Source organism: Arachis duranensis, unplaced genomic scaffold, assembly GCF_000817695.3.
Source record: "Arachis duranensis cultivar V14167 unplaced genomic scaffold, aradu.V14167.gnm2.J7QH unplaced_Scaffold_165934, whole genome shotgun sequence".
In the NCBI taxonomy this organism is placed as follows: Eukaryota; Viridiplantae; Streptophyta; class Magnoliopsida; order Fabales; family Fabaceae; genus Arachis; species Arachis duranensis.
The window spans coordinates 232,865-242,518 of record NW_026264258.1 but is presented as its reverse complement, the minus strand read 5'-3'; the positions used below and the strand labels follow the sequence as shown (position 1 = coordinate 242,518).

Below are 9,654 nucleotides of genomic sequence, written 5' to 3'. Positions count from 1 at the left end.
AGATGATTAGCCGTGCTGTGATAGAGCATAGGAACGTTTTCACTGAGAGGATGGGATGTAGCCTTCAACAAGGGTGATGCCTCCAGACGATTAGCCGTGCAGTGACAGCGCATAGGACCATTTTCCCGAGAGGATTAAAAGTAGCCATTGATGATGGTGATGCCCAACATACAGCTTGCCATGGAAAGGGGTAAGAAGGATTGGATGAATGTAATAAGAAAATAGAGATTCGAGAGGAGCACAGCATCTCCACACGCCTATCTAAAATTCCCACTATTGATTTACATAAGTATTTCTATCCCTTTTTATGTTCTATTTATTATTAATTTTCGAAACCCAAAACCATTTAATCTGCCTAACTGAGATTTACAAGGTGACCATAGCTTGCTTCATACCAACAATCTCTGTGGGATCGACCCTTACTCACGTAAGGTATTACTTGGATGACCCAGTACACTTGCTGGTTAAGTTGAACGGAGTTGTGAGCTTCTCTAACAGTGCCTGGAACTCTTGTATCACAATTTCGTCCACCACTTACATACAGCTTGCCATAGAAAGGAGTGACAAAGATTGGATAAAAGCAGTAGGAAAGCAGAGATTCTGAAGGAACACAGCACCTCTATACACTTATCTGAAATTTCCATCATTGAATTACATGAGTAACTCTATCCTTATTTTCTGTTTAAATTTATTATTATTATTTGAAAATCCAATAATCTCTTAATATAGTTGAACGCCTAACTGGGATTTATAAGATGACCATAGCTTGCTTCATACCAACAATCTCTGTGGGATCGACCTTTACTCACGTAAGGTATTACTTGGACGACCCAGTACACTTGCTGGTTAGTTGTGCGGAGTTGTGACTAAGTGTGATTCATGTTTGAGAGCACCAAGTCTTTGGAGTCATTGTTGATGATCACAATTTCGTGCACCAGCATGTTGTTTTGGTTTATCTGTCCGATTTGACGCTTAGTTGTTTTCTGTGTTTCGCTGCAGTGTCAATGTCTGCTGAGGTGACCGGACTTGAGGGTTTGTATAACACCTTTTTGGCCGGTAGTGATGATGATTCCATTACCCCTACTCAAGAGACCGCTGCCAACAACGTCGTTGAGCCGGAGGTCCAATCCCAGTCAGCCCAGGAGGAGGGGCCCGAGGCCAATGTCTCTTTGGGTCCTCGGCTTGAGGTGGGGGATGGCTCAGGCTCACGACCTGACGAGGCTGGGGAGGAAGGCGATAATCCAAAGAAAAGGAAATCTCCTGCCAGTCTTGAATTTGAAATAATTGAGGAACCAAGGAAAAAGAGACCGTCTTCCAGCTCGAGGGGGTTCTCACTGTTATGGATAAGAACTTTGATGCCGGGAACTTTATCGATTCCCAGCTACTTCTCGGCACGAAGGACTTCTTCTATGGTGGGAACCTTGCCTCGCAGGCGAGGTGGATGTATCGCTGCTTGTTTCAAGGTGCCGCGGTTGCGAGGAAGGCGGAATCCGCCTTGGCGGGGGCACAGACTCTGGAAACGAAGCTTGAGTCTTCAGTCAAGGCCAACTCCAAGTATAAGGATGAAGTGAAACTGCTTCGGGAGCAATTGGCTGCTGCCGAGGAGAGGGCCAAGACGGCCGAGGAGAAGGCTAAGGCCACTAAGAAGGAAGCCGAGGCTGCTGAGGAGAAGGTGAAGACTGTTGATGCTTCCGTGGCACATCTCACCGAGCGGGAGCTTACTTTGGAAAGTCAGCTTAATGTTGCTCAGGGTCGGTTGGTCACATTAGAGAAGGAGCGTGATGAGGCTCTCTCTTCAGCGAAGACTACTCAGAATGAAGCTGCTGAGTTCAAGAAGAAGTATAAAGACACCGTTAAGCAGGGAAGAAATGCTATCTTGATGACCGAGGAGGCTCTAAAGGCACAAGTAAAGCTCCTGGCCCCCGAGTTTGACACATCCACCGTTGGCGTTTTCAAGACCATCAGAGATGGAAAAATTGTTGATATACCGAAGAAGTGACTTATGTGTATTTGTAACTCATGTACTTTTGTGACTTGTATTCCTTCCTTACAATCTTGTCAAACTGTTTGAATTTGTTCGCCGTTGGTTTGGTGACAGTGTTTATTTTCTGTCTTGTCGGTATTTGCTTTTCGTTATTTTGTTTACCGTTTGCTGGCATTAACTTATTTGTTCATGAATGTTTCACCGTTTAGTTGGTAACTCGCGAAGCCAGGTTATGGCCTTTACCGTTTTAACAGCCGCACGTTAGGGCGTTTGTTGCTTTTGTGATACCCGGGGTGATCAGCCCCGAGACCGTTTATTCGTTATGGTGCCTTAATAACAAGCAGTGTGAAAAGCAAATAATAATAAAGGGGTGGCGAGTAACAATGGTAACTGATTTGAATGTAACATGATAGCAAATATGACAAGTAAAAATTGGCAAGTGAATTGTCATAAAGTGCTCTTACTAAATTGGCGAGTCTATTCTACGAGTAGAATCTTCTCAGATTATTCGCGTTCCACGTTCTCAGGATTTCCTTGCTCTTCTAACCGTTCTAACTTGTAGGCGCCCTTACCAGTCACCTCTTTCACCCTGTAAGGGCCTTCCTAGTTAGCCGTCAACTTTCCTTCCCTGGGGGTCAGGACCCCAATATCATTGCACCTTAGGACCATGTCGTCCCGCTCGAACTCTCTCTTGAGCACCTTGGCATTGTAATGTAATGCCATTCTTTGCTTTAGTGCTGTTTCTGATAAATGGGCCATCTCCCTGGCCTCATCCACCAAATCCTTTTCCATGACCTCTTCAATTCCATCTAATAGTAGTCGCGGGCTCGGCTCACCGATTTCTACGGGTATCATAGCATCCACCCCATAGGTGAGTCGGAAAGGTGTTTTCTTGGTGGCCGACTGTTGGGTTGAGCGGTAGGATCAGAGAACCGAGGCTAGCTCATCTGCCCATGCTCCTTTCTTTTGGTCAAGTCGCTTTTTTAGGCCTTGCAAGATGACCTTGTTCGCAGCCTCTACTTGTCCGTTGGTTTGGGGATGCTCAACTGATGAGAACTTTTGCTTTATGCCCAATCCGGCCAGGAATTCTCCGAATTTTTTATCAGCGAACTGAGTCCCGTTATCCAAGATCATGACTTCTGAGATTCCAAATCTTGCTATTACGTGCCTCCACATGAATGTTCGACAATTGGCTGAGGATATGCTGGCCAACGGCTCTGCCTCTACCCACTTTGTGTAATAATCAACTGCCACTATTAGGTACTTGACTTGCCCTGGTCCGACCGGGAAGGGTCCTACTAGGTCAATTCCCCATTGTGCGAAAGGTCGGGAAGCCATGAGGAGGCTGAGTTCAGTTGCTGGCACTTTGTGGAAGTTGGAGTTTCCCTAGCATCTCTTCCACCTTCTCACGAACTCTTTAAAGTCCGTAATCATGGAAGGCCAGTAGTATCCAGCTCTGATGAGCTTCCTAGCTAGGGCCTTCCCTCTGATGTGGTGACCGCAGCATCCTTCGTGGACTTCCCGAAGGACGTACTCCGTTTGGTCGGGGCGCAGGCATTTTATCAGTGGTTGGCTAAGTCCTTTTTTAAACAACTAGCCCTGTATGATTGCATACTTGGCCGCTTTCCGCCTTATCGTTTTGGCCACCTTCTCATCGCTGGGGAGCCTTGCCTTCTCCAGAAAATCAATGATCGGGTCTATCCAAGAGGGTTCTGATTGGGTCAGCTGCAAGACCACCGCTGGTTCCTTTACCAAACTTTGAATGAGAGATCGGTTGCCCATCCCTGGTTTTGTGCTTGCTAGCTTGGACAGGAGGTCTGCCCGTGTGTTCCTTTCTCTCGAAACGTGTTGGATCGTGACCTCCTTGAATTGTTTGCTTAACTCTTTGACCTTCTCCAGATACTTCTGTAACAGTGAGTTTCTGGCTTGGTCGGTCCCATTGATTTGAGAAGTAACGACCTGCGAGTCGCTGCACACTTCTAGTCATGTGGCTCCAGCTTCCTTAGCCAGGATTAAGTTACCCAGAAGGGCCTCGTACTCCGCTTGATTGTTTGACATCGTGAATTCGAACTTGATTGACTGTTCATAAACAACTCCAGTCGGGCTTTCCAAGATTATCCCGGCTCCGCTGAATGTCTGGTTGGAGGCTCCATCTACATGGAGCTTCCATCGTATGCTCGGTGTCTCGGTTGGGTCTCCCGTTACTTCTACCAGGAAGTCGGCCATGGCCTGCGCTTTGATCGCGTGCTTGGGTTCATACTTCAAGTCATATTGAGATAGCTCGATAGCCCAGGTCATCATTCTTCCCGCTATGTCGGGTTTCTAGAGCACCTGGCAGATTTCCTGGTCTGTCCTCACGACTACTTGATGACCTTGGAAGTACTGTCGTAATCTGCGAGAAGAGGTCAGGAGCACGAGTGCTAGCTTCTCTAACTTGCTGTACCTTAGTTCCGCTTCTTTTAGTGCTTTGCTCACAAACTAGATTGGTTGTTGGGTCTTTCCTTCTTCTCATACCAGGACTGCCGCTTTCGCTTCATCCGTTATGGCCAAGTACAGGTATAGTGGTTCCCCGTCCTTGGGCTTCCTGAGGACGGGTGGTGTTGCGAGTACTTCCTTGAAATGCTTAGACGCCTCTTCACACGCCGGGGTCCATTCAAACACTATCCCCTTCCTTATCAAGTTTAAAAATGGTAGGGCTTTAGCAGCTGACGCCCTGAGAAAACGGGACAGCGCAGTGAGCCTTCCTGCCAACCTCTGAACGTCTTTGATGCATCCTAGGCTCCTCATTTGGAGTATTGCTTCACACTTTTCCGGGTTGGCCTCCACCCCTTTTTGGGTTATCATAAACCCCAGGAATTTTCCTGCTTCCATGGCAAAGGCACACTTAAGTGGATTGAGCCTTATGCCATGTTGCCGAAGGGAAGCGAACACATTCTCTAGATCGCTTATGAGCTCCTCAGGTCAGGTGGTCTTTACTAGGATATCATCTACGTATACTTCCACTGTTTTGCCTATAAGGTTGCCGAATATCTTGTTCATCAACCTTTGGTATGTGGCCCCAGCATTCTTCAGCCCGAACGGCATTACTTTGTAGCAGTATATTCCCCCTGGCATTATGAACGCCGTTTTTTTCTCGTCTGGCCGGTGCATCGGTATCTGATTGTAGCCAGAATAAGCGTCCATGAAACTTAGATACCGATATCCCGCCGCCGCATCAACGAGCGCATCTATGTTGGGGAGGGGGTAGGAGTCCTTAGGACATGCTTTGTTAAGATCGGAATAATCCACGCACATCCTCCGTTTCCCATTGTGCTTTCTGACCAGAACTACGTTCGATAGCCAAGTCAAGTAATCGAGTTCTCAAATAAATCCCGCTTCAAGAAGGTTGGCCGTCTGCCTGGCCACCTCCTCTACCCTTTCTTGTGACATTTTTCTTCTCCTCTGAGCTATTGGCTTGGCTTCTGCCTTAACGGCCAAATGATGTGACATGAGCTGAGGGTCTATCCCCGGCATGTCGGCCGGCATCCAGGCAAATAGGTCGCCATTAGCTCTGATCATTTTCATTAGAGGTTCCTTCAGGTCGTGTGGGAGGTCTCTGTTCACAAAGGTGAACTTCTCCTCTGAGTTGCCAACCCTGAACCTTTCCAAGTTCCCTTCCGGCTCGGGTCTAGGGTTGTCGTCGACCCTTGCATCCAGGTCGGCGAGGAACATTCCCGATGCCTCCTTGGATTTCTTCCTTCTCAGCTATCTGTTGATAAACTTCTACGATGGGGACGGCGAGGGGGTGTAGTTGGTGAATTTCCCGACTCAGGGAAACAACTTGAATATTTTGGTTGGCCCGCCGTCTCTGGCGTGCTCTTTTAGCCTTTCCCCACCACCGTGCTGCCGAGGTTGATTGTAGGCAGGCTGCAGCTTGTTGGCAGCCACCACTTGACTGACTTCCTCATCGTTGATATATTCCCTAGCCACGCTTTGGATTTCTTGCATCGTCCATACCGGCTTCGTGGTGAGATGCTTTTTAAAATCCTCATTCAGAAGTCCATTCGTTAAGCACAGACTGGCCACCGAATCGGTTAGGTCATCAATCTCCAAACATTCGTCGTTGAACCTGTCTAGGTATTTTCTGGTCGGCTCTCCAGACCTCTGTGTCACTCCAAGTAGGTTGATCAGGTGTTTCACCTTTGCAATGCGGGTGGTAAATTGGGCTAAGAAAGCGCGGCTAATATCCGAAAATTTGGCAACAGAACCCTGCGGGAGGCTGTTAAACCACCGTATCGCAGATCTTGCCAGAGTGACCGGGAAGGCGCGAAACCTCACCTCGTCGCCTACCCCCTCCATGTTCATTCTGGTCTCAAAGACCGTTAGATGCTCCTGTGGGTCTTGAGTTCCATCGTACCTCATGTCCGTTGGCTTATCATAGTGCTTTGGAAGCCGGACCTCGAGGACGGAATGATGAAACGGGGTTGCGCCCATTATCACGGGTCATCGCGTTCCCTTCGGCCTTTCTCCGTCATCTTCACGATCTCGCTCAGTGGCGCGTCTCCCTTGAGGCCGGGTGTATATCACGGGGTCACGCCATCTTCTTGGACGTTCTCGATCCTCCCAGGTACTTTTAGATTCAAATTGCAGGCTGGGCGTGCGCCGGGAGCGACTTCTCTGAGGAGTTCTTCCACGTCTCTCAAGAGATCGGGAATAGTTTGGTTCGAGAGTTCGTTGACGATGTTCCTGATCTGCCAGCTGGTGTTCCAGGTTCTGCACCCTATGACGCAATTCCTACATTATTCTGGTGCTATCGCTACCTGTTCCCCCAAAGAGGCGTCTCTCTTGGGATCGTGAAGACGGCTCGGGTCGTCGCAGAGGGGACCTCGTGCGCTCTCGGGAGGAAGCCACGAAGGCTGCCCCCTGGGCTCGACACCACTGCCAGGCTCTACTGGACCTAGTATGCAGTCCATTTAGGCATTCCCACAGATGGTACCAATGTTTGGAAGCTCGGGTACTGGACGGTTCGGGGAGATCCCTCAGATGGTGATAAACTCCAATTTTGTGGTTTATCTTGTGCTTAATTTGGGGTTTTTTGTCAATATTTCTCGCACTTATTCACAAGAAATACATGATTTTGTGTTCACTTCCTAATATTGATCCATAATAGAAAACATGCTTATTTTGCCTTAGAATTACTATATTTTAATCCTCTTTAATGCCATTCGATGCCGTGACGTATTTGTTGAGTGATTTCAAAATTAATAGGGTAAGAATGGCCTAGAAGAAAGAAAGAAAGCATGCATAAGAGGAAGGAACATGAAGATTTGGATTTTGGGAACTACAGCACCGATGTGCACGCGCACATCACGCGCACGCGTGGATGTGGATAGCTGGAAGCGGCGCGCAAGGATGGACGCATCCGCGCAGGCCAAAGAATTCCAATCAACGCGCACGCGCACTTGACGCGCACGCGTGGATCACAAAGGTAATCGGCGCGCACGCACGCATGGCACGCACGCGCGGGAAGCTGCACGTGACCTCATTAAAAGAAATCGTGCCTGGCGATTTCTGAGGCTCATTAGGCCCAATTTCAAGCTGTTTCTGCATGGAAAAGACCCAAGGATGCTAGGGAGAAGGGGGGATCAATCATTTTGACACTAAGACACATTTTCTAGTTTTTTGGTTCTTTGTTCTTCTAGAGAGAGAAACCCTTGTTCTTCTCTAGATCTAGCTTTAATTTGATCTTCCCTTGTTGAATCCAAATTGGATTTTGTTAATTACTAGTTTTGATTGTTTAATTTGAATTCCTCAGTATACTTTTGCTTAGATCTTGTTTGAGTGATTGTAAATTAATATTTGTTAGTGGGTATTTGTTAATTTCAATCCAATTGCAAATTAAACATGTCTTTTGTTAATGCTTACCATGTGTTTGATGAATTGTTTACCTTAATTATGGAGTAGTTCTTTCTACTCTTGGCTTAGGCCAAGGAAATTGGGTAAACTTGAGTCATTGGGTCTAATAGATTTGATGATTTGGGAACCCTTAGTGGTCAATTTGATAGCCATTGACACTAGCCTACTACTAGGTTAATTAGTAGTGAGGTCAGACCTTATGGGTAGATGTTGACCAAACCATTTAACATACTTCAAGTATAGAAGTAGACTTCATGGGTTTGGTTCCTCATAATTGTCAAGATATGGTTATTAGACAAGGATAGTGACCCCAATTCCCATGCCTAGCCAAGAGTTGCTTTTATTATTCATATTTGAAAACCCAAATTCTTAATTGTCTTGCTTTAGTTATAGTTCTTGTTTAGTTGAGAGTAGAATTAAATTGAATGTTGTCTTCTTAGTTTGAAATTACTCACATCTTACTCAGTTATTTGAATTAATTCCTTGCAATTTAGATTACTTGTTTGCTAAGATTCCTAGTTTACTTTCTTGCTCATGACTTACAACCCCGGATTTCTAACCAATGTTGAAGCACATGTTTGCCCATTCCTTGTGAGACAACCCGAGGTTTGAATACTTCGATTACTTTATTGGGATTGAACTTGTGACAACCAATTCCTTTCTAAATTTGATCCTCGAGAATTGTTGTTGGTAGAGCTATACTTGCAATGCAACTTCATTGAGAAATTCTCTTCCGACGTGATTCCCTCGATCATCAGATGGTAAGGTGGGGTTTCTGCCTGGTTCAGTATTGCGGAGATGGAGCTGGAGCAACCGACTTTCCGAGTTCTTGGTGTGGAGAGGGGGTGTCACCTGTAAAGACACTTCGACACCCAAGTCAGTGTGGTGTACAGGGAGAAAAGTTGTGATGACGTACCTTAGGGGAGGGGTAGGACCCTCCCCTTATATACCTTGTCAATGGGGCGGGCCCCACAAGGGAAGGCCTCCTTCCAAGAAGCTTCGCTTCCCACAGTTGTCAAGCAGCTGGCAGCAAGAACACGTGTTCGAGCCGGGGACCTAGCGATTCGTAAGCGCCGACCCGGCCGTGTAGGCCGATTAGTTGCGGGTCGAGCGGTAACTCTACTCAACTGGGCTGGGCCGTAACATATACATAAAAAATTAATTATAAAATATTTATTATGTATTTATATATAATTATATATATTATTTAATTTTTTTAATATATATTTTGTACTTATACGAATGGTTATATTTTATATATATGTAACATAATGTATAATTTATGTTACACGAATAACAAATTAAAATACTAAAACACTAATTTAAATAATAACATATATCACTAAATTATCATTTAAAAATTTACATCCCATACAATTATTAGCTATTGATGATATTTATAGTTTAAAAAGTTTTTTTAATTACTGCAGTTATTATAGAAAAAACTAAAACTAATTTTAAAAGAAGAAACATCAATAAATAATATTTTTTCGAATCAATTTTTAAGGAAGAACACTAATCTCATTTAAATTTGAAAATAGATCATTATAACACACATCTAATACAAAGTTTTCAAATTGAATATCAAATTCTAAAAGTCAAGTAACATATTGTTGTGGAGTCAAAGTAAATAATTTAATGAGGACAAATAAATATTATTATCATGTACTACTAAAAAAATTTAAATTTTATAGTGGGAGCACTTGCCCCACACCCTTTTTTTTTTCCAAAGATAGTAGGTTATATTTCATTAATTATTGAAAAATGAGATACAA

The 9,654-nt window shown here is 45.2% G+C and overlaps 1 protein-coding gene across 1 annotated transcript; it reads right to left on the bottom strand.

The window, feature by feature from the left end:
* Positions 1-5,791: 5,791 nt before the first annotated feature.
* Positions 5,792-6,457, bottom strand: LOC107477788 (uncharacterized). The gene has a single exon (XM_016097857.1). It carries the CDS (start codon positions 6,455-6,457, stop codon positions 5,792-5,794), a length of 666 nt encoding a protein of 221 aa, XP_015953343.1.
* Between the last annotated feature and the right edge of the window lie 3,197 nt (positions 6,458-9,654).

Bases quoted from the DNA above. Each gene is read 5' to 3' on its own strand.
- LOC107477788 (XM_016097857.1), bottom strand. From the start codon at position 6,457: ATGGGCGCAACCCCGTTTCATCATTCCGTCCTCGAGGTCCGGCTTCCA.